This window comes from Trachurus trachurus (assembly GCF_905171665.1).
Source record: "Trachurus trachurus genome assembly, chromosome: 9".
NCBI classification, from domain to species: Eukaryota; Metazoa; Chordata; class Actinopteri; order Carangiformes; family Carangidae; genus Trachurus; species Trachurus trachurus.
Genome location: NC_139895.1, coordinates 27,917,127 through 27,940,719, shown reverse-complemented (window position 1 = coordinate 27,940,719; position 23,593 = coordinate 27,917,127). Strand labels below are relative to the sequence as shown.

At 42.5% G+C, this 23,593-nt stretch overlaps 1 protein-coding gene across 1 annotated transcript; it reads right to left on the bottom strand.

The window, feature by feature from the left end:
* Positions 1-384: 384 nt before the first annotated feature.
* rorb (RAR-related orphan receptor B) lies at positions 385-21,345 on the bottom strand. Its single transcript, XM_083978901.1, has 10 exons — positions 21,018-21,345; positions 6,253-6,338; positions 5,978-6,119; positions 5,350-5,781; positions 4,742-4,863; positions 4,358-4,490; positions 4,111-4,218; positions 3,791-3,901; positions 3,594-3,706; positions 385-3,448 (listed from the first exon to the last, which is right to left on the bottom strand). The coding sequence occupies exons 1-10, from the start codon at positions 21,022-21,024 to the stop codon at positions 3,284-3,286; spliced, it is 1,419 nt and encodes a 472-aa protein (XP_083835027.1). The 5' UTR covers positions 21,025-21,345; the 3' UTR covers positions 385-3,283.
* Positions 21,346-23,593: the final 2,248 nt, after the last annotated feature.

Genomic DNA, 23,593 nt, shown 5'->3' with positions numbered 1-23,593 from the left:
AAAAATTCCTTCAGCTTGTGAAAAAAAATTGCTTTGAACTTGATTGAGTTGACGTAGCATTTGCCCTGAAACCCATCGCCCACCCTGCCAATAGCCCCTCCCTCGAAACCCACAATATCATGAGAAGAGAAAACACAAATAAGCCCCAAATGTTTCATTGCAATGAAACGTCATGCAAATAGAACAGAACAACAATAGGCTAATAGTAATAGAAGAATAGTAGTCATAATAAGAACAATAATAATAGTAAATAGTAATAAAATAAAAAATAATCTTACAATGCAAACATGACAGTAGTAAATGCCTCCAGTTCTTATTGCTACAGTATCTTACTTACAGTGTTGCGTTGCCACTCGTTCTTGCCAGCACATCCCCTTTCACAACCCCATCCCACCCCTCTGATTCACAGTCTAACAAGGGAAATAAAAACATCACACACAAAAACGTCATATTCAGAGTTGGAATTCACTGTCCCAGGGGTGTTGTGATGGCGCTTGATTCACAGCTTACTAGTGGACTTCCCTCACTGTCCCGAAAGCAGCAAAATAAGCAGTAAACATGAGTGTACAGTGGTGACAAAAGCACACTGACATACAGTGTTTATATAGATAGATATAGTATATGTATATGTTTTTTTTTCTTGTGCTACGTAACAATGCTTGTCATATAGTCTGGGCTCTAAAGAGAGTTGGACAGTGAATTCATGCTCTATACACACATACACACAGACACACACTTATCAAAGCCTTGTCTGGGCAGATGCAATTGCAGGCATACGTCGACGACGGCATACAGTATGCCTTTTTTTTTTTTTTTTTACCCTAAAAAGTTATTCTTTCATAATTAAATGTTTGTAAATTTGCAAAAATATTAAACCCTCTTTTAATGCGAACAGAAAAAGAGCTGCTCCCTGAGAGATGCTGCGTAGTGCATCGAGCCTTTATGAGCAAGTGATTGTCTTATAGAGTCACTGGCCTCTGATCTGGGGTCAGGTCAGGGGGGGTTGAAGGAAGGAAATTGCTGCGAATGGATCACCGACACAGCATGGATCAGATGAATGCAAGCAGATCGCTAATGTCCAACGTTAATGCTTGTTCCTCATGCTGTCGACATGTGGAGAAAGCATGTACTAGTACTGTAGGGAAGTGCCAAAACGTTCAAATGTTTTAGCTGAATGCAAAACTGCTGTGACTGTGTCCATGCATATAAAAATGTAGACATTTGGCCACTGTGCAATGAATATCTACTCCAATCTAGTCCACTAATTGAACTTTTAGTAGGTAAAGATGAGGTTTAAGTGCCAATTTATCAAACAAGTATTTAAGTAACAAACTGTAAATTTACAGACAGCAGAATATGTTTGTGCTAATAACAAACTTCGTACATGTCAGAGTTCATTACAGACCTCTTTATCAAACCAGTGCATACAAAGCATCTAGTGGCTGAACGCAGTACTGCACAAACCTCTTCAATGTGTTGTTCAAATTGTTCCTTCACCACGAAATGTAGTGATTAACTGCCAGATGACAACAACACCGTGATTACACAACCAGTGTGATTTTACACAGTGGCCAAATGTAAACAAACATAACATTAATGAAGCGTCTGTAAGTGCTAATATTTATGGAATGACTAAAAAAAAAGCAAAAAGTGATTGTCTATCACAGCTTTCTGTAATCAATCATTGATGCAATGTTGCAGCATTTTTTCCACATCTTTCAGTCAGTGCTCTGTCGTTTGTCCTAACTCTGGATCATATTGTGATCACTTCAGAGTCTGTGGTGGAATGAGTACCATCCATAGAGATGATTGTTAGACATAATTAATGATGAAGTGTCAAATATAGTGCATTCCAGTTAAAACTGCTACCCTGTTCTGAACAGCTGAAGAGTAGGAAAGGAAAGGAAGGGAAAGGAGAGGAGTAACATCAGAAAGGCAGTGTGAAAGTTATTGCTCTTTAGAGAAAAGGGTCCTTCATATTCTCAGCCCGGAGTGATTGACAGCCATGGACTGGATTGTGCAAATAGTAATTGGAGGGATGAGGGCACACAGTGCTTACACACACTTTAAAAATTGGGAAGTCGTGAGTTTGATAGTTTGTCTTGATTTAATCTTTTTTCTTCTTGGTAGAATTTCTATACACTTCTGTCTGCCGAAATCTCATGTCAAGGCCCTGGTACAAAAGAAATGAGGGAAAGGTTTAGGGGACTTGGGGAAGAGGTGGGGTTCATTGTGAGGTCCTAGTTTCTGATTGGTTGTTTCTGGTTGATTGTTCGAAAGCAGTCCAGTTTTTATTGGACGGAATTATTGCAGCGAGAAAAAAATGATTGATAGGATGGCAAATCTGCCAGATTCTTTTTCTTGCAAAATAGAATATTTATGTATATATATATTCACCTTGAAAAGTAGTAGTACCCATTATTTTCTTTTTAAATCCTTCATATGCTCTCTTTACATTTCTATAAGTTCTCATCAGAAGGCTGCGGTACCTTCTTTACATATGAACAAAATCCAGACAAGGCTTCTGTTTATCAACAAACCCGAATCAGCTCCCGGTTTTTACCCAATAGTCTTTTACAGTCTCAACTTTACAAATTCTGTACACAAGAAACTATCAAATAAAATAAAAACACATAGACAAGGTATAGACAGCCTCAGTGGGCTGCTGTATATTTAAATTAGGACTAACTTATTTTAACAGAACAAGAATAATACTGGAATCCGCTCTGCACTAGGAGAATATCTACAATAGCTTCTCTAAATCCACGGTTCCCTCCCCCATCCACCTTTTTCAGCTTCTTCACAATGTCTTCATGTGAAAATAAAAACAAAACAAATACAAAAAAAAAGAAAAAAGATTTTTTTTCAAAGTTAAAACAAATTAACTTACCCATTTTTTTTCTTAAAGATTGACAGCTTAAAATTGTTCCTAGATGTTTTAAAGTCTGTACATTTCTGGTCAGTCAGTTCAGTTCAGGAGACAGGAGGAAGCCCCCTCAGGTTGTGGCTTGGGGGTGCGTTTCATTTATATATACATTCTTCAGACTGTATCGGTGAACAGGATGGGATAAGTGCTGGACATTCCTAGTATTGTTGGCGGTAACTGTAAGTTTCTGGCAGATGATTCCTCATCCCCCAGGCTGAAATGAGGCTGGGGGAGCTCAGGAGTATGTGGTTGCCGCAATGATGACATAGTCAACACTGCTGTCTCGTCAGACGTGGCTGTGGTCTTATTTTCTTGGTCCTGCGCTGGCACCGTTTGTTGCATTTGAGCCACAGGCAGTCACTTGGGCATGGCCATGGCAGAGTTGGGGTCGGGATTGAAGAGTTCTTTGTAGAGCGGAGGGAAGAGGACGTTGACTGTTTCTGGGTGGAGCTGCTGGAAGGCCTGAAGCTCCTCGGTGTGGAGAGTGCACAGGGCTGACAGTGTTGGGATTCGGCTGATCAGCTGCCAGACGAAAAGGAGACACAGTCAAGGACGAGGAAATTTAAACTGATAAGCTACAGGGGTAGACAAGGTTTGAGCCGCCGTCTATGTTTGATATGTCTGACTATCTCAGTACAACTTATGTCACTACAAAGGCTTGACTTACCTTAGCCAGTGCATCCTCGTCCATGTGGTTCTTCTGCATAATGTGCTGCAAAGCAAAGTAGATCTTCTCCTGGAGTTTCTGGACTTTTCGAGGCTCCATCAGCCATGGCCGATCTGTGTAGAAAGATATTCTTTTTTATAAGTCGCCGCAGATAGCTTCCTTTATTATTACAATGAATTTAGTAAATGCTCACTGACCTGTGGAAATTAGTACAGCTGCTGAGAAGAGAGCGATCTCCTCCTCTGTCAGTTGCAGTGAACACAAACTCTTGGCAAAGTCAAACACTGCACTCACTAAGTCATCACAACCTGGATGGGAAATCAAGAAGAGGACAGAGAGGGAGAGACAAAAAGAGAGATTTAAATTACACTTTGATGAGAGCTGATGAGCAAAAATACCTCACAGGTAGAGGATTCTTTTGATTTCATTTTTTTGTATTTTACTTTTTTCTTTCAGTTCCAATTGGCCTTTTCCTCTATTTATACCAAGATGAAACACCTAGGTGGTGATGCCTTACCTAGAGCTTTGAACATCTGCATGCCTCCGTACTTCCCCTCAAAGAGCACAGTGTTGTTGAGAGGGTTGAATGCTCTGCACATCCGCACCAAGACTACCTCCAAACAACCTGGAGACAGAAACACCGTTAGAGCCTGACAGTGATAGACGGACCAAAGGGCAAAATAATTGGAAAGGCCCAATGAGTAACATTATCTGATCAGTCAAGAGATGGGCCTGGCCCAACATTACCAGTCTAGTTGTCTCACCTGACTTAAGCAGGAGGATCTGGTCATTCTGGCACAGTTCCATGAACCCTGAGATGCGCTTGGCGAACTCCACCACGTACTGGATTGCATGGGTGATCTGGATGGCACACTGCTGCCACAGCACGTCCCGGGGCTAGAAAACAAAAACATCCAGTTGAGAGTTATATATTCAGTACTTGGAAAAGCTCCTGATGAAAAATTGTTTCAAAGTCCATAAAAGGCATTAAATGCACTGACAACATATCTAAGAATGCAACAAGACCTCTGAACTTGCAGGTGTAGCTGAAAACTAAACTAGAATAACAAAATCAGCAAAGATACATACGTGACATTGTAAAAGTCACATTCTGTGCATGAGAGCGGTGTCGTGACATGAAGTCTCACCTTGCTCTGGTACATCTTGACCTCTTCATAGGAGTGTGTCTGCCAGGCAAGCTGCTGCAGCTCCTCCGTTGTGTACTGACATGTCTCCAAGTGGGACTTGATGATATTCTGAGCAATGCGGTCTGGAAGACAAGATTTATATTCACTCAATCTTTTCATTACAGAATGTCAATTCACTTTTTAGTTAAGTTATACTTTTGCTACAGCAGTGTATGGTGTATGTATGGGTAACGGAAGCAAGTATTCTGCCCGTTATACTGAGGATGCTGTGATCTGTTGAAAATAGATTTTCTTTCATTTCTACCCTTTACAGCTTAATTTAACATTCCCTTGGATTTGTGTTAAGTGATTAAATTTAACTAATTCTCAACATGCGCAAATTGCCTGAGCTGTACATACAGTAATATGACACCTTGTCAGCTATCTCTGTAAGCCTGTCTGATCTCCTGTTCTGCACTCAGATTAGCACTCTGACTCACGCTTTCTACCAGGACTACTTTGTGGGTAACCATTCGTTTTCCATACGGATAATTCATGTAGTTTTTAGATGGTGAATCATTCTCCTGTGTCTGTTTCATAAACCAAGCCAAATATCATATAGTCTTTACCCAGCTCTCCCATGCTGACGTTATTGGGTCCCAGCTGGCTGTCCTGGTAGCCTCCGTAGCTGAAGAGGTTGGGTACGGGCGTCAGGTCGTACACCGGCTCCTGCTTAATGTGCTTCATACCCGACATGTCCAAACCTGACTGGTCTGGAGACGGCTGGGTGGAATCCATCCCATAGTAGCCCCCCGGGACAACGCCTCCATTACCATGACCACCTTTGGGCAGCTCAATGACATGACCATTGGCATAGGTGCCGCCAATCTCATGGTTAAGAGTGGACAGTCCGTTGGTTAGGCTGGATGAGTAAACGCGCGCAAGAGCTTCTGCCTCTCCTGTCTGCTGCTGCCGCTGCTCCTGCAGTCGCGCCTGGTGCTTCTGCACCTCTGCATACAGGCTGTCACGTTGCTTCTTGGACATGCGGCCAAACTTTACCGCTGTAGGTGGAGAAAATGATGTAAAGACAGAAAATTTGAGAAAAACCTGCTGCAACCTTTCAGCTCCTTTAGGTGAAATAGAATAATTGGCGGAAAACAGTACAAATTAGATGTAAATGTGCACTGGTTGTGCATGCTGTTACACTAATCACTAATTTCTTTCTATAGATTTCAATATAGATACACTGTGCCTCACCATCTCTGGACATTCCTAGTGCGAGACATTTCTGCAGACGGCAGTGTTGACAGCGATTGCGGTTTGTTCTGTCGATGAGGCAGTTCCTCTGGCGGGGGCAGGAGTAGGCTGCATTGTTCTGCTGACTCCGTCTGAAGAAACCCTGGTTGCATATCAACAAAACGCATGAATACAGACTTCCAGGTACCCATACACACATACTGTAATACATAAATTGCAAGAGTGCAGATTTTAAGAGGAAACAGACTCTGTCGAAACAATGCATCATGTCTCACCTTACATCCTTCACACGTAATGACTCCGTAGTGGATACCTGATGATTTGTCTCCGCAGATTTTGCATGGTATAACTTCTATTTGGGCTGCAGGCAAAGAGAGAGAGAGGAGAAAAGACATGTGTTAAAAATCTAATTTTGGACAAAGAATAAACTTTCGTTTCAGGTCTAATTCAGTCCTACTTGTACAGTAATGGTCCACTTTGAGGTTTGAACAGCACATAACCTGGGTGGCTGTGGGACTTGACTGAGATGTGTGTGTACGTGTGCACAATTTCACAAGGGCACAGTGACATCTGGACTTTCTATGTATGTCCTTGTAGTACTTTTTCTATTGACTGAGGCATCATACATTCACACCGTACATGCACACAACTGTTCTTTGTGTTAGGCTTGAAGACCCCTGCAGGTTAGAAAGGTTGCCCATAATGAGAAAACAGGCTGAAGGACCTCTCTCGCTCTTCAGGTCTGATTCTCACACAGTTTCAGAAGCTTTTACTTAATCTACAAATGTACTAATGAACTACTTGCCATTGCTGTCAAAATTTTACTCACTGTGTAAAGGTAGCTCCATGTACAGCTCAACCAAAGGCACAGAACAGCAAGTCTTTCAGTGTAACACACCGAAGCACCTCTCAGTAGTGTCTTTCAACTTATTATCCATAATATATGGAAAGGGAAAGCCGCTGTTCCTGTTAAGTGATATGAGATGGATGTAGAGGTAGGCAGGTATGTCTGCTGAGATGGCACACCCTCTATAAAGAGATTAGACAGCCCATCTAATCCTAAATTATTTCCCGACGAGCTGGTTCCCTCCTCTGCTGAGCACTGGCTTAACCACAGCTGAAATAGCCATTCACATGTAATCACCTTGCATATAGTCCCAGCTGCAGGAAATACTTTTCAAGTTTTATGAACTTCACTAGAAGTTCCCAAACGGTCAACAAGCAGAACAGAAGACGCGGCTTTGTCAGTTTTATACTGCAAATATGCATAGCTTTTTCCTAATTTATCCCCCTTAAGAACAATATAAAATTTACATTGTGTGACTGGAATTAATGCTTTTGGAGGTGTGAATTTACAGATGGCATTGTGTCTTCTGTGTTTGTGTTACCATATGCGTTTATGAGTGCGTCTTGTGTCCATGCAAGACACATGTGTGTATATGTAATATGCACGTGTGGGTATATTAAATATCTGTGGAGGAATGAGTGTGCAGTATATATAATTGGATAATCCTATATGCGGATCAATGGAGATAGTTCTGTCTGTCCAAGCAGCTGAGCAGGCGTAGACATTGACTGTAGACAGTGACTGCTGTCTATACACGCTATAGTCCGCACCTCAGGGAGTTGGACTGTCTCACAGTGTGTGATCACATACCTGCTATAATAAACACAGATATCGATTCATATGGAATACATCTCTACTATATGTATATGTGCTGTGTTCTCCTTACACGAACCTATACACACTTTACAGATATAATGATGGTGAAGCGACAAGAGCGAAGAACCTTATAGGTCCACAAAGCTGATACAGTCATTCATTTAGTTACCCCTTCATTCATTAATTCTTTAATTTCATTCATCTGCCCCCTAGTGGCCATTAGTTCACGTAAATGTCTACTAACTAAAAACTGACGCCCTGAACTACGCACCGTCTTTCTGTATGTATTGTGGTAGTTATCTTTATAGTTGGGCTTAGCGCTCTTATTCATCCCAAATTGGTATATAAAAAACAAATCACTGTATCCTTATTCCTGCCGCAGCAGCCTGCCTGTGAGCGAATGACCTGCAGATGGAACGACACGCTCTTTGACTGTGTGTGCTCAAGGTAGCGCGGCTCATGCTGGGCGATCTGGTGTGGCTCAAGACGTGACCCATTTCCACCAATTCCCGGCCAACTGGTTCCAAACTGGGTCAGAGCGGAGCACTGGACTGGGACGACACACAGACTACACATACACTGAGCTGTCAGTGAACATGGCCTGCAACACGCTATTTATAGTCGGTTAAAAACAGGTCAGTTGCACTTGGGACATGGATGTTATCATCATCAGACCAAATAGACGACAGGACAACACCACCACGCCAGTCGATGTCATATCGCCTTCATTTGCAGCTTTTCGCAGTCGCCTCTTTACTTTCTCCTGTTGCGGAAGCTTATCACAAACTTCTCGACAAACTCTGATTTAAGTTTCGAGCATGAAGCTAGAGAGTCTCTGTGGGTTTAGCTGAATGTGTTCAGCCCACACCTGCTACTGCTGCAATGTGGACATACTGTCGTTATCGTACATCGCAATGTATGAGACTGTGTATATCCACATGTATTATTTCTGTAGATTTTTAGAGAAATCCCTTTACATTTCCCTACCCCAGAGGGCTGTGTGTTTACTGTTTCTCTCCAGTGATTACAGTATATCTTCAGTGCATTTCTTTGTACCCCATGGGAGATAGTGCTCCTCTTTGTATCACATAATTATGCCCAAAGGAGTATGGGCATGTGGGCATGTGCATTGTTTTAGTGTGTGTTTCCGAGAGGGTTTGAGTGAGTGATTCACTTATAAGAAAGACACAGAGAAATGTAAAGTATGCGTACGTGTCTGCGTGTGTTCGACAAAGTGTTTGTGAATGTGCGTTTGAGTGTGGGTGTGTGCATTGTTGAGAGTGTGTTGTGCTTACTGCCAGCGGGGACTGTCAGGTAGGATATAGGGAGACGGTCATGACAGCATCGCTGTTGCCAGGGTGACCACCCACTCCCTGCACTCGTCTGGCTGTCACAGCGATGATGTGCTAAGCTGTCACAGTCTTAAAGGAAGTGATGTCATCGCTGTGTGCAGCCAACTCACTGTTCGTCCTGTCGCCCTCTCTCAGCAGCGGAGGCTTTGTGAATTGTTTACCAAAGGACTCCCACTTTCACATCCAGTCAACAATAGAAGCCTGCCGCCTTCTTACACTTTAGCCGCAATGGTGGATTATACGTGTAGCAGAATTAAGAAGTGTTAAATGTTGGCTGTTCAGAGGAGGCTCTGTTCTCATTGTTTTCAAAGTTTGGATGGATGATAATGCATTTTGGGTATTTGATTCCATGGTTTTAGTTTAGAGAAGCAAACTCACAGCTTCAAAGTTGTAGTAGAAAAAGGGTACAACTTCACAGAAAGGAGTCTAATGCAGCGATTCCCCTAACGTCTCTCTGACAGGCAGCCATTTCCGAACAAAACCTTAGCGGAAGAAAGCCACTCATTTTGTTTGTTTTGTTGTTGTTTTTTTGTAGCAATTACTTTGCTCCTAGGTCTTTCACAGAGGAGAGTGGGACTTCTTTCTAACCTGAGTTGACCCGCTCCGATCAGAGTGACTGACAGCATCCTCGGCCAGTGAGAGTGCGAGTGTTATCCTGAGGTTATTATGTAAGAGCGGGACTGCAACGCTGGCGATTCCTCAGCTAAGAGGAGGATCAGGCCTGCGCAATCTCTTGAGAGAGAAAGTGATAGAGAGAACTAACTGGAGGTGGATTTCATAAAGGCACAGATAGTCGTTTTAGTGTGCACTACACTACTGAGAGTTTGCACACGTGCATGTGTGTGTAGCTGATTGTGGCCATGAGGTTTGTATTGCACTGGCACGTGTGTTATGATAATTGATTTTTAATGAAGTGAGGATCTCCTGTGTATTTCCTGGGCTGGCCCTCTCTCTAAATAGAGTCCTAATTATCTACATTGCAGTGCAGAAAAAAAGCAGAGCCTAGCACCAATATCTTAGTAATACTTTATCTGAGGCACATACCGGTATGTAGCTCACACACAGAGCACCAGAAATACACACATGCCTGCACCTAGATATGCACACAAAGCACAGCTCTCCCGATCCATACTGATAATGTACCGGCCAATGAAGGCCACTAGGTGTTGCTATACATGTTTGGTTTCTATGTGTGTGTGTGTGTGTGTGTGTGTGTGTGTGTATGTGTGCTTCAAAAGGGGCAGACTGGACATGCATGTTTCATTTATTCAGCCTCCGGTGTGGGTCGACAACAGAAACTTATCCAACAAGCAGCACACACATACAGTAGACACTTAGGCATACACAGTATCATGTGTTAACAATAGAACGGCGGTATACACTAGAGGCTCATGCTGTGGTATCACAGTTAATGGAACAGTTAAAATCACTTTCTGGCATAACTTTTGCCAAATGTAAGGCACTTCAGAAATGCAAACACAACTCCTACTGCAGTCCCAGGGGTTGATTTGTTGGGGATGAATGTGTGGGTGGTATCTCCACTTCATTAAAAATATGCATAGCTTCTTCCCAGTTAACTAGATATCTTCTGGGAAAATGAAGGAGATCAGCACTTTACCCCCCATCCCTCCCACCCCACCCCCACCCCTCCCCTCCTTGTTAAATCTGAACAACTCCGACGCTGCTCTTAGATGTCTCTATACTGTGAATTATGCTATCACTGTTCGCCATCCACTCCACTTCAGTCTGTTTGACTTTTTCATTCCTCTATGAGTGTTCCTACACGCTGTAAGTGGCTGTGTGACTGGGAAATCATTTCAGTTTCTGTATTTCATGATCTATTTCCATATCTCAGTGTAACTCTGTCTTCCGTGTCTCTCATAGAGCTTAGAAAAGAACAAGCGTTTTTTTCCTTTTTCCTCCGCCGATGATGAAAAACACTGAGAAAACTTTTGGTGGCGTGATCGCTGAGTGGATGAACACACACAGCTGGGAATAGCGTATAGCAGTGCTGCTTGGGTTACCTCCCCTGTGTCTCCTGTCATGTTTTCACATCATACTGTCCCATTAAAATCAATGAAACACTGCCACTGCATATGGTTTCAAACGGACTTGTGCTGTGTGCTGTCACACTTTTCTCTCTTTCCTGTCGCTTTTTACTGTCTGAAATATATATGAATATTCTGAAGAGTGGTGGACTATCTGCTCTGATTTTGAAAAAAAAAAAAAATACAATAAAATAAATGTATTTCATTCACTTTTATCTGCCCTGCATACTGTGCATCTTCTTTACATAAACCAGTGTGCAGTATTTATCATGAATTCCATTGTTTTGGGAGCCTAAATAGCATTATGGTTTAGACATTGACAGTGTAGTTCAAAGTGCAAAGCCTCTCTCTTTGTTTACTGCCTCTATCTACTGTCTGCTCTCTCATTAAGGCTTTATATATGTACATACTATGTCATCTCTGGTCACCCAGCATTTAATTGAAAAAAAGTTTTTCAGTCCTAGTGCCAAAACAATGTCATTTTCCCACAATTTCTTTTTTTTAAACAAACACAAGTGGTTATAACAGGACTTGAATGGGTTATGGATTCAACTAAATTCAATAAACACAGGCAGTATGGTTTAAAAAAAAAATTGACCACACATCTAGCTGACTTTTGATACTTGAACATTTGCTCTTCATTTCAGTTTGTTGAACGCTCATATTAAACATGAGCTCTTTGGATGACAGCACCACGGTCAGAGCAGTTGCTTTAGTAACAGCTTATAAACACAAAAAGACATGCTACAAATGATAATTTAATTAATTGATTGGCTGATCAACAGAAAAATGAGTGGGTAACTTACAGTAAGCAAAAGTGCCCCTGGTTTAGGCTTTCCTGTTTCTCTCTGGTTTATGTCATTGGAACATTTAACCAAAATAATACAGCTGTCCTACATGATATTTCCCAAAGTCTCCCTGGAGTTTGAGAAAATAAGGTGTATGTTTATTTTCTATTTTATGACATTCAATAGAGCAAAGGTTTGCTCAGTTAATTGAAAAAAAAAAACAGCTCCAGCAGCGCAGCAGTGAACTTGACACTGGAGATGACCATCCCTCGACTCCACCATCAAGGCCAGAGCTGACTGATAAACAGAACAGCGACTAACAAACTCAGTGCATCCTCATTAACACAAGGTGACACGACGGTGTACCGGTTCTGTCTTTGTTTGTCCAGTCCGCTCGGCTGTGTGCTACTGTAATAATCATAATGCCATGCAGCAGGCCCATCTCCCCTCCCCCAGCCCCATCCCTCGCTGCCAAGCATGTCTTTGTCCACTCTGTAATATAGACAGTCACACTGTTGCTGCATGTAGTATGCTACTACCCCCCACCTCTGTTTTTCCCATCAGTGTAACGTCATCGACCCCCCCCCCCCCCCACACACACACACACAAATGTACAAACAGTCAGAAAAACAGTCGCTCTTGCCCTCCCCCCATGCTGTATGTCATAGGGCATGAGCTTGTCCAGCTTGCCATGCGGCCCCAAAGCACTCTGGGTAATTGCTCAGATAGCAGGTCTGGGATCAGCTGCAGTTTGCTCATAGAATATTGTGCCGCGGCGTGATTGGACGCTACAGAAAGGGAACAGAAGGGGGCCACTGGCTGTCATCCAGTGCATCGATTCACACACACACACACACACACACACACACACACACACACACACACACACACACACACACACACACACACACACACACACACACACACACACACACACACACACACACACACACACACACACACACATTCAGACAGACAGACAGAGGCACACATTCAGACATGCTTGAATGCATACATTACTGAAAACTGCTTTTGAAAAAGCAGACTACACTGTATGATTTCTGCTTGCCTCCCCCCACCCCACCCCCCAACCGCACCCCCAACACACACACACACACACACACACACACACACACACATACTCACGCACTCTCCCACCCAGTGCAGCATGTGTCCTCAGATGGATAAGAGGAGAGGGAGGCGTGGGAAAAAAATCCACAGGGTAAACCCAACCCCTGCCTGAACACATACATATATATATACACACACACACACACACACACACACACAGTGTGCCCATCTGCCCCTTCAGATCTGCCTCTCATGGTCACTGTACACACTCGCACACACAGGCGTGCGCTCACACTCCAGCCCCCTGGGTGACCTGTAGGACCCGGACGCCCTTTGACCTTTCCTTAAGGACTGAGAGAGTGCATCAGAGTGGAAGCAACGAGTCCAAGTGTGAGAGGTCTGCATCTGGTCATTACCGTCCTGAGAGCAGCCATGAGAATGCACACACACTGAGGCGTACTTGCTGCAGCAGACATGCACGCACACACAGACACACACAAACACACAGTGCTTTAAGCTCTGTCTCTTATATATTTCTTTTCCTTTCCTCTCACGCCTTCTCCGTCACGTTAGCAGACATGCATGTGTGCACACAGAGCTGTAAAACACCGAGCCAGTTGTGGTGTTCTTGTTTTGTTTAGGATGAGATAAATCAATGCAAAAGAGGAATATATTATTTACACACACACACATACACACACACACACACACACACACACACACACTGACATAGATCCTGCTGTTTCAATCTCTTAAGTGAGGAAATAATGTTTTGTTGGCGTTGGCCATGTCCTCATCCTCCCTTAACCTCACGCTCCGCCTCCTATGGTGTTTCTCTTGAGCCTAATTGTAGATGACAGTGTGTGTGTGTGTGTGTTTGAGGGGGAAGGGAGAGGAAAAGGTGGCTTTCCCAGTGTGGAGAGAGAAATAGAAAGAGAGGGACATCCACAGAGAGACAGACAGAAAATCACTCTCAGTTCTTACATAAGGTGTAGAGAAATGTGCCCTCAGATTCGCTGGAGTCACATCCTTTGTTGTGATGGTCTGTGGTTAGTCCGATAAAATCGGCAAACAGGAACATCAACATGAGTGAGGCTGAATGAACTTTAAAGCATTAATGAAGAGAGCAGCACTTAGAGTGAATAGCTGACAGATTTAAATCACTGAGAAGGATGGAAACCATGTGTGTCAAAGCTTGTTTGAAACGCTATCGAAACTGCTTCCCTTTAATTCTAATTAAATGTTGCGGTTGTTTGTGTGTGCATCTATACATACAGTATAGGCTGTATAGACATATACAGATGTGTGTATAAGTGTAGATGTGAGCAGTGGTGGAGGCAGTGCACTATATAACATAGCTAAGATTGGCTCCTACAACGTTAAAATAATTTGAGCACATTTATTCATCCATTACATATGTCCAACAATAACAACTGTTTAAAAAAAAAAAATTTTTTTTATGTTTGAGCCAAATAACTACCTGCACTTTACATTTCTACCAGCTGTATCTTCAACCATGCAACAGAATTTAAGCTTTTGCAGCACTTCAGTCAAATGAACAAATTCTTCAAAGCTGGCTTGTCAGCGATGAATTAAGTTGTAATAAAAATGGCACAGCACTTCAACGTGCAGGAAAAAAAGAAAAAATCTTCAAAGCTAACCACTGTGGCCAGTGCAGCCACTGGAGAGTGGTATTTTTACACTGTTGTATCACCTGTAAGGAAGTTTCTTTCTGTAGCACTTCTCCAGAGCAGAGCGTTGCAGCGTCACTGCCGCTCACCCATGTGCCACCCCTCTGGTCGTGGGTGTACGTGTCTCTTTGAGTGGGACTAACTGCCTCCTTGAGAGTGAACACGAGCATATGAATGAATGAGTTCCCATTTGAGTTCGAGTGCGTTTTCAAAAGGTTTGAATGCATGTGTGTGTTTCGGCTCGTCTGAGCGAGCGTGTGAGCACACGTGTGTGAATTTGTATGTGTGTGTCCTCTCTCCCAGGGATGGCCGCTAATAGCTCGCCTCGGGCAACAATTTAACTCAGCCTAACAAGGTTCTCCCCAAAGTGGCCCCAGGGGCATCTCTCACAGAGGCAAATTGATCACAAAGACTATCACACAGCTCAGCTTGGCTCGACCCGGCCTGCTTTGCTCTTCACCTGCTCTCTCTCTCTCTTTTTCTCTTTCTCTTGTGGGATGATTTAACAGAATGTGTTATCAACATTAATTCTGAGTTGAGAGAACAAAAGCAGCAGAAGCAACAGTCTTGGTTTCATAATTGCATTCTCTTTGTGAATGACAGGAGACTTCTCGTCAACAGTCGCTGCTTAGGACACACACACAAGTGAGCGCGCGCGCACACTCATGGGTTAAGTGAGGGTAACTCAGGATTTGGACACAGTGAGAGAGAGAGAGAGAGCGAAGTGGAGAGAAAGAAACATAGACCTAATAAGAGTCTCTTCAATGAGATTACAAGCACTAAAACAGGCTAATCTTTGTCATTAAGAAAAGATGCCGCACTAGGCTAAGTCATATTATAGGCTTATTGTTGTTAGTGCGTACTATGCACCTGCCAGAACCGAACACCTTCACAGAATAGAGACATTTAGTAACATTCAGTAAAAGAGAAAATACAGTATCAGTCTTACATTGTTCTAGTGACTATGGGGAGAAAAACAGGACAGTAGTCAGAGTAACAACAATTCAACTACTGTCACATAATCATTTTCTTTTTCTAATAAAAAATATTTATAAATCAAGGTTTTATTTTTTAGCCTGAGACAAAGTTTTCTTAACCTACAAAAGAGCATTTACTGTAATGTATATGTACTGTATATGATTATGTATGAAGCAAACGTTGGAATGTTACAGTGACACATACACCTACAGAAAATGAGCTAATCTGCTTTGAGTGTTAACTAAAGTCTAATGGTTGGTTTGCCAGTGTGGACTTTGGATTCTACTATTATGGGTGCTGTCGTTATTCATTGCTAAGGTTTGCAAGTGTGATGTGAGGACAGGATAGTTTATTTCTGGTTGTGTGTGTGTGTGTGTCTGCGTCAACGTGCAAGTAAACACAGATTCAGCGTTTTATCCACCCTCTATTCTGTTATCCCTCACTCTTTCACTCTCTCTTGCTCAAGCAAATTCACACACACACACACACATGCACTATTATGTAACTCCTAAGTCTCTCCCTCACTTGCTCTCTCTTTTCTTATCTCAGTCGTTCATTCACTTTCTGTTTATCTCCCGCTTCAACTTTAATTTGACATGCATTCACTCCACAGATTCTCAATTCTACATGGCGATGACCCCTGAAACCAGAGTTCAGAAGTGCAGATGAACATGCTGTCTTACTATCAGCTGTCAGACAGTGACCCTCTAAAGCGTTTTCCATAAAATGAGATTGATTATAAGACAGCAAAATGAATTCCTGCCCTTGATATGAGCACATTTTTCATGAAAGCTACCCCTCCAATGATATTTCTGGTCTCTCTGTTCATACATTAATCGGTTTCTGCGTTTAACAAGCGCAGTCACTCTCTTCCCTCAGTTTTTACTTGAGTGTAAATTGGAGGAAAATGTGAATATTGAATATCATTGTGCCTCCATTGAGACATGCTGCCTTCATGGATGAGTAAAACTGACAAAACAGAGGGAGCTGTCAGAGGACTCTATGACTTCAAGGCAGATTTAGAGTTTAGGAGTGGTTCAGGCTAAAATCCCTCCCGGCTGAGATAAAGTGAAGACACAAACCGAAGCGTGCCGTATAGCCCACGCTTTGTGTGTGTAAAGATTAGAGAAATAGGAGGAAAGAGAGAGGGTAGAAAAACTGTTCGCCTAGACTCCCTCAGACAGCCGCGGAGAGATAAAACCAACATGGAGTGCACGCTGAGCACATGCTAAACAAACACAGGCTATGATAGGCTCAGTGGGACCACAGAAGTGCCATCCAGGCCTCACGCGCGCACACACACACATGCACACACAGCATGGTGGGATGTTTTTAGTAGACGGCTTGAAAAAAGGTCAAACAGACACTTAAGGTGAGGAGTAGACTGTGGGTGTCTGAAGACAGGTGCACAGACAGTGGGAAGTCAGTCCTGAATGTGAGCCTCTATGTGTGTGTGTGTGTGTGTGTGTGTGTGTGTGTGTGTGTGTGTGTGTGTGTGTGTGTGTGTGCGTGTGTGTGTTGCGTTGCAACAGTGCTCTGGTGGTACCTCAGTCAGTCAGTAGGGCTGTGTTGAGGGATTAACAGTGTGGCCTGCATGGGCTTGGGGTAATCTCTCCTCTCTTCTTACATAACACTGGACCATTAGTCAGCACAAACACACAATAAACAACACAATCAACAACACAGAGATCCACAACAGACCACACATACTCTGATAACACTGCAAACCAGAGAGATTCACTCAGGCCAGGTGCCCACTTTGAGTGCAGTGGTGAAAACAGAGAGCAGTGAGTACTACCTACTGTTTCTGACTGAGGTTGGAGCAGCAGTTTCCAAACAGGCTCTGAATACTAAGTGCTAAGTGCAGTTCAGTCATCATACAACTCTTCAACAATGATTTCAGTCATCTTTGGAGTTACATTATTTGTCAACATTTGTAATTTCTCATTTATATATACTTCTCATATACATTCATTTACTTTTTGCCTATAAATGCTAAATAGGGAACTTAAAATTAAAGTGTCATCAATATCTCAAAACACTCATTTCAACATATTATAACTAAAGATATAGGAACAAACATTACAACAGCAGAACAAATAAGAAATAAAGCAAGAATTAGCCTAAATATTGAGAACTGCTGCTAAGAGATCAAATTACCAAAAGGTACAGACTTTTAGCATTAAGAGTAAAGGAAACCCATTGACGTTATGTGAAATAGATTTATCTAAACAGACTGTTTCCGTTGACTGTGACTAAAAATTGATCCTGGGATGCTTTAGGATCGGCCAAATCAATGCTCACACAAGCCTCCAAAGCAAAGCTGGATAGGACTAATTCTATTGGCATGGGGCCGTCATGCATAGTATTGCAGCCATTCGCGTGTGTGTATGTGTATGTGTGTGCGCTCGTGCGTCAGTGCTATCTTCGTTTGTATGTGTGCACATGCCATCTTGCAAGGTAATAATGTTGAAGAGTAATGATGCTGCTGTATGTTCCAGCCACTTAGCGGTCCCTGTCCTCGTCTTTTGACGCCGCTCGTCATCACCTCTCTGGTTTATTGCTCTCTTACACTCTCCCAGTTTCTGTCACTCTATCTTTTCCCATGGTGAAGGAGTGTGAGAGAATGTGATTGACACATATCGCTAACAGAGGAGATCAAATGGCGCTGTGAGCCCCTCCTCCCTTTGCTGCTCCCTCCATTGTTGAACTCTTTGACATGCTTGACCCGGGTGCATCTGTGAGATGTAAAATGCTCTTACAGGCTTCTGCCAGTAATACACAGCATTCCCACACACAGACTAATGGGGACTAATGTAAAGTTCACAGAAAATAGAAAAATATTGAGGCACAAAATACACATCTACAATGTCAGTTAAGTGTGGTTTTGTTAGTTTGTATAAATTTAAGTGTGGTTGTTGCTTTAGCAGAGACCTCAGTGCTGTTCTCACACTGACTGTAAGTGAAACATTTCCTATAGGTAGGTGTTGCTGACTGGCTCTGGAAACCTGTGCTTATTTCTCCAACATAACATGTAATTGTGATAATTATGACTACAATTAAGATCAGAGCAGGTTCCAAGAATTTAGTCACGTGTTATATTATTTATATATCCATTTAGACTTTGTTATAATTCATATTATGTCCTGAAACTAAAACTTTGCTATCACCAAAACTTTTGAATGGAAAAATATAATGCTCCTTTTACTGTTGTTATTTCATCACGCAACTTCTTTGCTGGTTTTGAGAGGAACACGATTCACAGCACTGCATCATCATGGTGCAATAATTATCCTGTTTACAACATCCTACACAACACTGAGCCATGTTGGGAGAAACTCACAATGCTCCATTTTCTGACATGAAGAAAAGGCCCTGATGATATTATTTTATCTGTTATTTCTCTGTGTTTTCCTGGCCGGGTGATGGGGTGACATCATCTTCGGTCAGGGCTTCAGGAGTTGTGGCTATTGTTAAATGATAATTACCACAGCTCATGAGGGGCCTCTATTTTTTATAACCTTGTGGTTGTGAGCACATTTCTGTGTAAGGGCAGCCGAGACTCCACACACACACACAGGTCGAGAGTGGGGGCCGCACGGCCCACACTGATTTAATTCTATCTGACAAAACCCTTTGGGGCGTGCAGAGGGAGAGAGGAAGATGGAGAGAGAGGGAGAGAGGGAGAACGAGAGAGAGAGAGAGACACGGAGAAAGAGGGGTGAGAGAGACGCTTCAGGGGCCTCTTCTGCCAACCACAGCTATAAAGTGAAAGCAGGAGCTTTCCGTATACCCCCCAAAGCTTCCCATGCACGAGAGTGGTCGCGAGGCCCATTAAAATGTGGATAAAATACAAGGTGCATGACAGAGGAGTTTGCCATGGGATAAGAGGAGAGAGAGAGAGGTGGGGGGTGTTTGGCCTTCTCATGCTTTTTCTTGCCTGAGGATTGATGGCCTGAAGTTTTGGTAGCAGAAAGCTTTATATTACATTGAAACAAAACAAAAAAATACATAAGTGTAATTGATAGATAGATAGATAGATAGATAGATAGATAGATAGATAGATAGATAGATAGATAGATAGATAGATAGATAGATAGATGTTTAAAATGATTTACCCTCTGATATTAGAACAATTACTACAAAACTCTACAACTAATTACAATAAGCAGTGGGAAATGTTGTCAGTGTGTTTTATTTTGAAATACTCGAGGTGTATTCTAGTTTATGATATTATTTTTCCTCAGATTATAACGGCGAGCTGTTTTCATTTTAAATGAAGTTTAGACTTTCATGCATGTGAATCGAAATTCTCCAACAATAATCCTGTCTTTCTTCTCCAACTTGACGCGGGTTCATTCAAACACATCCACTTGTCCATGACATTAATTGTTTGAAATGTCAGATCCACTCAGAATTTAGTGTTCACGATCATCCAGTTGAACGAGTGTTGCAACTTTGCGCCAGCGATAATTGCACATTAATCTGCCACGGAAAAATATAAAGATAAATCCAAAAAAGGACCAAAAACAAATAAAAACAAACGTATAGCTGATAATAATCAAGTCAAATATTGAAACATTTAATGTTAAACAACTGATCAACAGAAACAAAAAAAAGCTGCTAAACCAATTTTTTCTGATTTAAAGGAAATTCAAACATGGAGGAGAGGCACAGTGAGAGTGGAGAGAGCTGCGTTAACCTGTGTGTATGTATGAATGTGTTATCTGCGTGTTAGACTGTGTGTGTGTGTGTGTGTGTATGTATGTATGTATGTGTGTGCTTGTGTGTGCGCGCACACAGGACGACATTGACGTTGAATTTCAACATACCCGGCGCGGTGCAGAGCGTTATGGAAATGGGTTAGTGGAGCGCGTGAAAATTAGCGTATCCCTGAAACATATTCAATAAAGTTTATCACCATAAAATGACAAATGAAAGTTTGTTTTCCTGCACATCATCTGATCGGATCTGGTGGGAGCCTATCCGTAATTTCCGCTGGTGTGGAGAGCAGCTCAAATGATTAAAGCTTTAATCAAATATCATGCGCCACTTTTAATTTCCAGTCACAGACTCCAGCGGCTTTACGCATGAATTTGCAAAAACTGCAGGCCTGTCCCTCACACAAACACACACTTAGACTCAAAACACATACACACTCACACATAACACACACTCATACTCATACAGACAGATCCAAATAAAGTTTTATGCCTAAGGTGGCTGATGAGGCTGCAGACAAATCACAACCACAGTCCCTCAGTTTTGCTGGGGGAAAAAAGTGACAAAACCGCTTTTTAGCTAAATAAAAACTCCCAGAATAAACTTTCAAGGCCAAATCTTGGATAAAGCCTGCGATGCTGTGTGTGTGTGCATGTGTGTGTGTTAAGCGGGTTGAAGCTTGGGGTAAAAAGTGGCGGCGGTGTTTGGAGCAGTGTGATGGTCTTACCTCGCATGGTGTTGGCGTTGCTGGAGCTGGTGCTGAGGCTCGCTTCCCAAAGCAGCAGTCATGAAGAAACAAACATAAACACTTAAAAGATGGGGAGGGGGTTGCGGGGGGTTGGGGGAAGATCCTCGGTTAAAAATAACAACAACGGAGAGTGTAGATGATCTGCGTCGACGTCCACTGGCTGCCCTGAGTGGAAGCGTCTCTGCGCTAAAAGCATCCCAGACCGGGGCGCAGGGAGGCGGGCTGAGGTTGGACGGTGCGTCGGTCTTTGCGCTCTGGTCGTGTGGTCGCTTTTCTCATGACATCTGCGCTCTCACCTCTATGGGAGGGTTTCACTGTTTTCTGCGGGCTGAGGGAGGGAAGAGCGCATAGGAGAGGCTTTACCCGACGGCCCGGATTGGACTGGAGCACTTTCCGCTCCTCCCACTCTCTCCTGCTCAGCCTCCAGCCCGGAGCCTGCACACACACACACGCACGCACGCACACGCACGCACACACACGCACACATACGGCCTGAGCGCTCTCTGCCGCTAAAATGCACTGATACAGTCACAACAAAGTTTTTAATATTACCTTTCGACTATATTTCATGCAAGCATAGAAAATAGTCAATCTTTAATCCGGCCTCAATCTTGTGCAAATGTTTTTTTTTTATTCCCTTGTTTGTCCCATTGCAGTTTTACTTGTTTGCAATTTTTCATAGAAATTTAGGGAACAAAACTGATCATCTCTCTTTGACTGAGAAGTAAAACTTTAAAACCTGATTTTATGAATGAAGGTTGTGGTTTAAACGGGACATTTAGATAAGTAAGAATTGTGGAAGAATAAAAATAGACAGAAGAGCTAACTAATAGTCCTCAGACTGATAATATATATCATAGAAACATAGTCATGTAATCTGTGGAGATAGAATATGAGGCAGGTTTGAAGTGTTTGGAGCACCATGATCTCTGTGAGTGTGCTGATGTTTAACTCAAATCACAGTTGTTATAGTAAATTAGTAAATGACACAACACTATAATTATGGTTTAAAAGTATGTGCGCATTAAAAAAAAAGAAGAAAAGAAACAAAAACTTTTTACATATATATATATAATATACCCACATGCACAGAAAGGCTAATAGATCTTATGTCACAGAAAGAAGAGCTGCTCAGGTGACAGGAGTTGTCTCAGGTGTCCTCAGGATGGCTTTCAGGGTGGGGTCGTCTCCTTCCTCTGAGAAGCACTGAAACACTGACCTGGAAAATGAAAGAGTAGGTCCACTACTGTGCTGAACAATGACCGACCCAGCGTAGGCTCCAGTTATTAGATGTATAACAATATATATGAAACTACCTTAACCTGTGATTCTTGCATATCATAATAATGAACAGTGTCTTTCAGTTATATAAAAAAAATATATAAAAAATAGCATCTTCAAAGCCATCACTGCTCTCAGGGTGGGATGGCAACACTTACCATTTGTGAATAGTTACAGTGTGTTTCATGGACTAACACTCAGGACCATGGACATTTTACATTGTATTGGATGTTGCTTTGAATTCAAGACCACCAGGTTGAGACACTGCCTTTGTCAGTGTGTGCTGTAATCACTGTTATCAAAAACTCCAGCTGTCAGTGATGCTGCCGTACACAAAAACAGACACATGTAGAAATGGATCATACATTACTTTATCTTATAACAAATCATTACAGAATTGAATTACAGTATAGTATTGTAATATTTCTGCTCACCTGCTACATTTTTTTAAATAATTGAGGCTGCAGCACATAATTTTTTGCCTTATTTGGTGTTTTTGCAGCGCTAAACATGGACAATTGATCCATTAGACTATTCATGTTTTATTACTGCAATGTACAGGACACATAAGTCATCATCATATAGGGGGTGAACCCTGACTGACTGAAAGTGAAACAGTGCCAGGTCCTCTTTGACCCTGCACCAACTCCTGGTGACCTCTGGTGCCATGTCCAGTGAAATATAAGCAGAATTTAAAAACCGATCATGTCATGAATGTGCAGAAATGAATGTCAGTCCTTTCAGTACTAAAAAGAGCCACTCCTGTCACATGCAGTTAGCGTCATGGCCGGTGTTCAGCGTCTGTCATTAGAGCGGTTTTCTAAGAGATAACACTGTCGGAGCTTCTGTCGGTGTGTGCGAGGTAGGAGAGAGGCAGGTGTGGGTGAGAGGCACTTTCACCCCCAGTCTCTTTTAGCCTCTTTAGCTGTGGCTCAGGGAGAGAGACACACAGAGAAACAGAGAGAGAAACTGCCCCGAGCACATCTCCACTGACCTACATTTCATCTGTCGCTTTTTTCCACTCTTCCCTTTTTTTTCATCTCTTATTTCTCCTGTACCAACAGCTCCATAATTGTGATGTAATGACCAAAGCAAGCGTGATAAAATGCCAGACTGGTCAGGATGAAACACTCTTGAAGACAGGCAGACAGAAGAAAGAGATAAAGAAAAGAAGAGACAGTGGAAGACAGACAAGAGAGAGAGAGGGGGGGGGGGGGGTGAAACAAGGGAGTAGTTAGCTCTTCAAAATACAATAAAGGTTTCATCCCTTTTTG

What these genes read in the sequence shown, in the direction of transcription:
- rorb (XM_083978901.1), bottom strand. An exon ending in AGCTGTACTAATTTCCACAG is followed by an intron (nt 3,707 to 3,790) that starts GTCAGTGAGCAT and finishes CTTTCTACACAG; the next exon opens with ATCGGCCATGGCTGATGGAG. An exon ending in ACGAGGATGCACTGGCTAAG is followed by an intron (nt 3,449 to 3,593) that starts GTAAGTCAAGCC and finishes TTCGTCTGGCAG; the next exon opens with CTGATCAGCCGAATCCCAAC.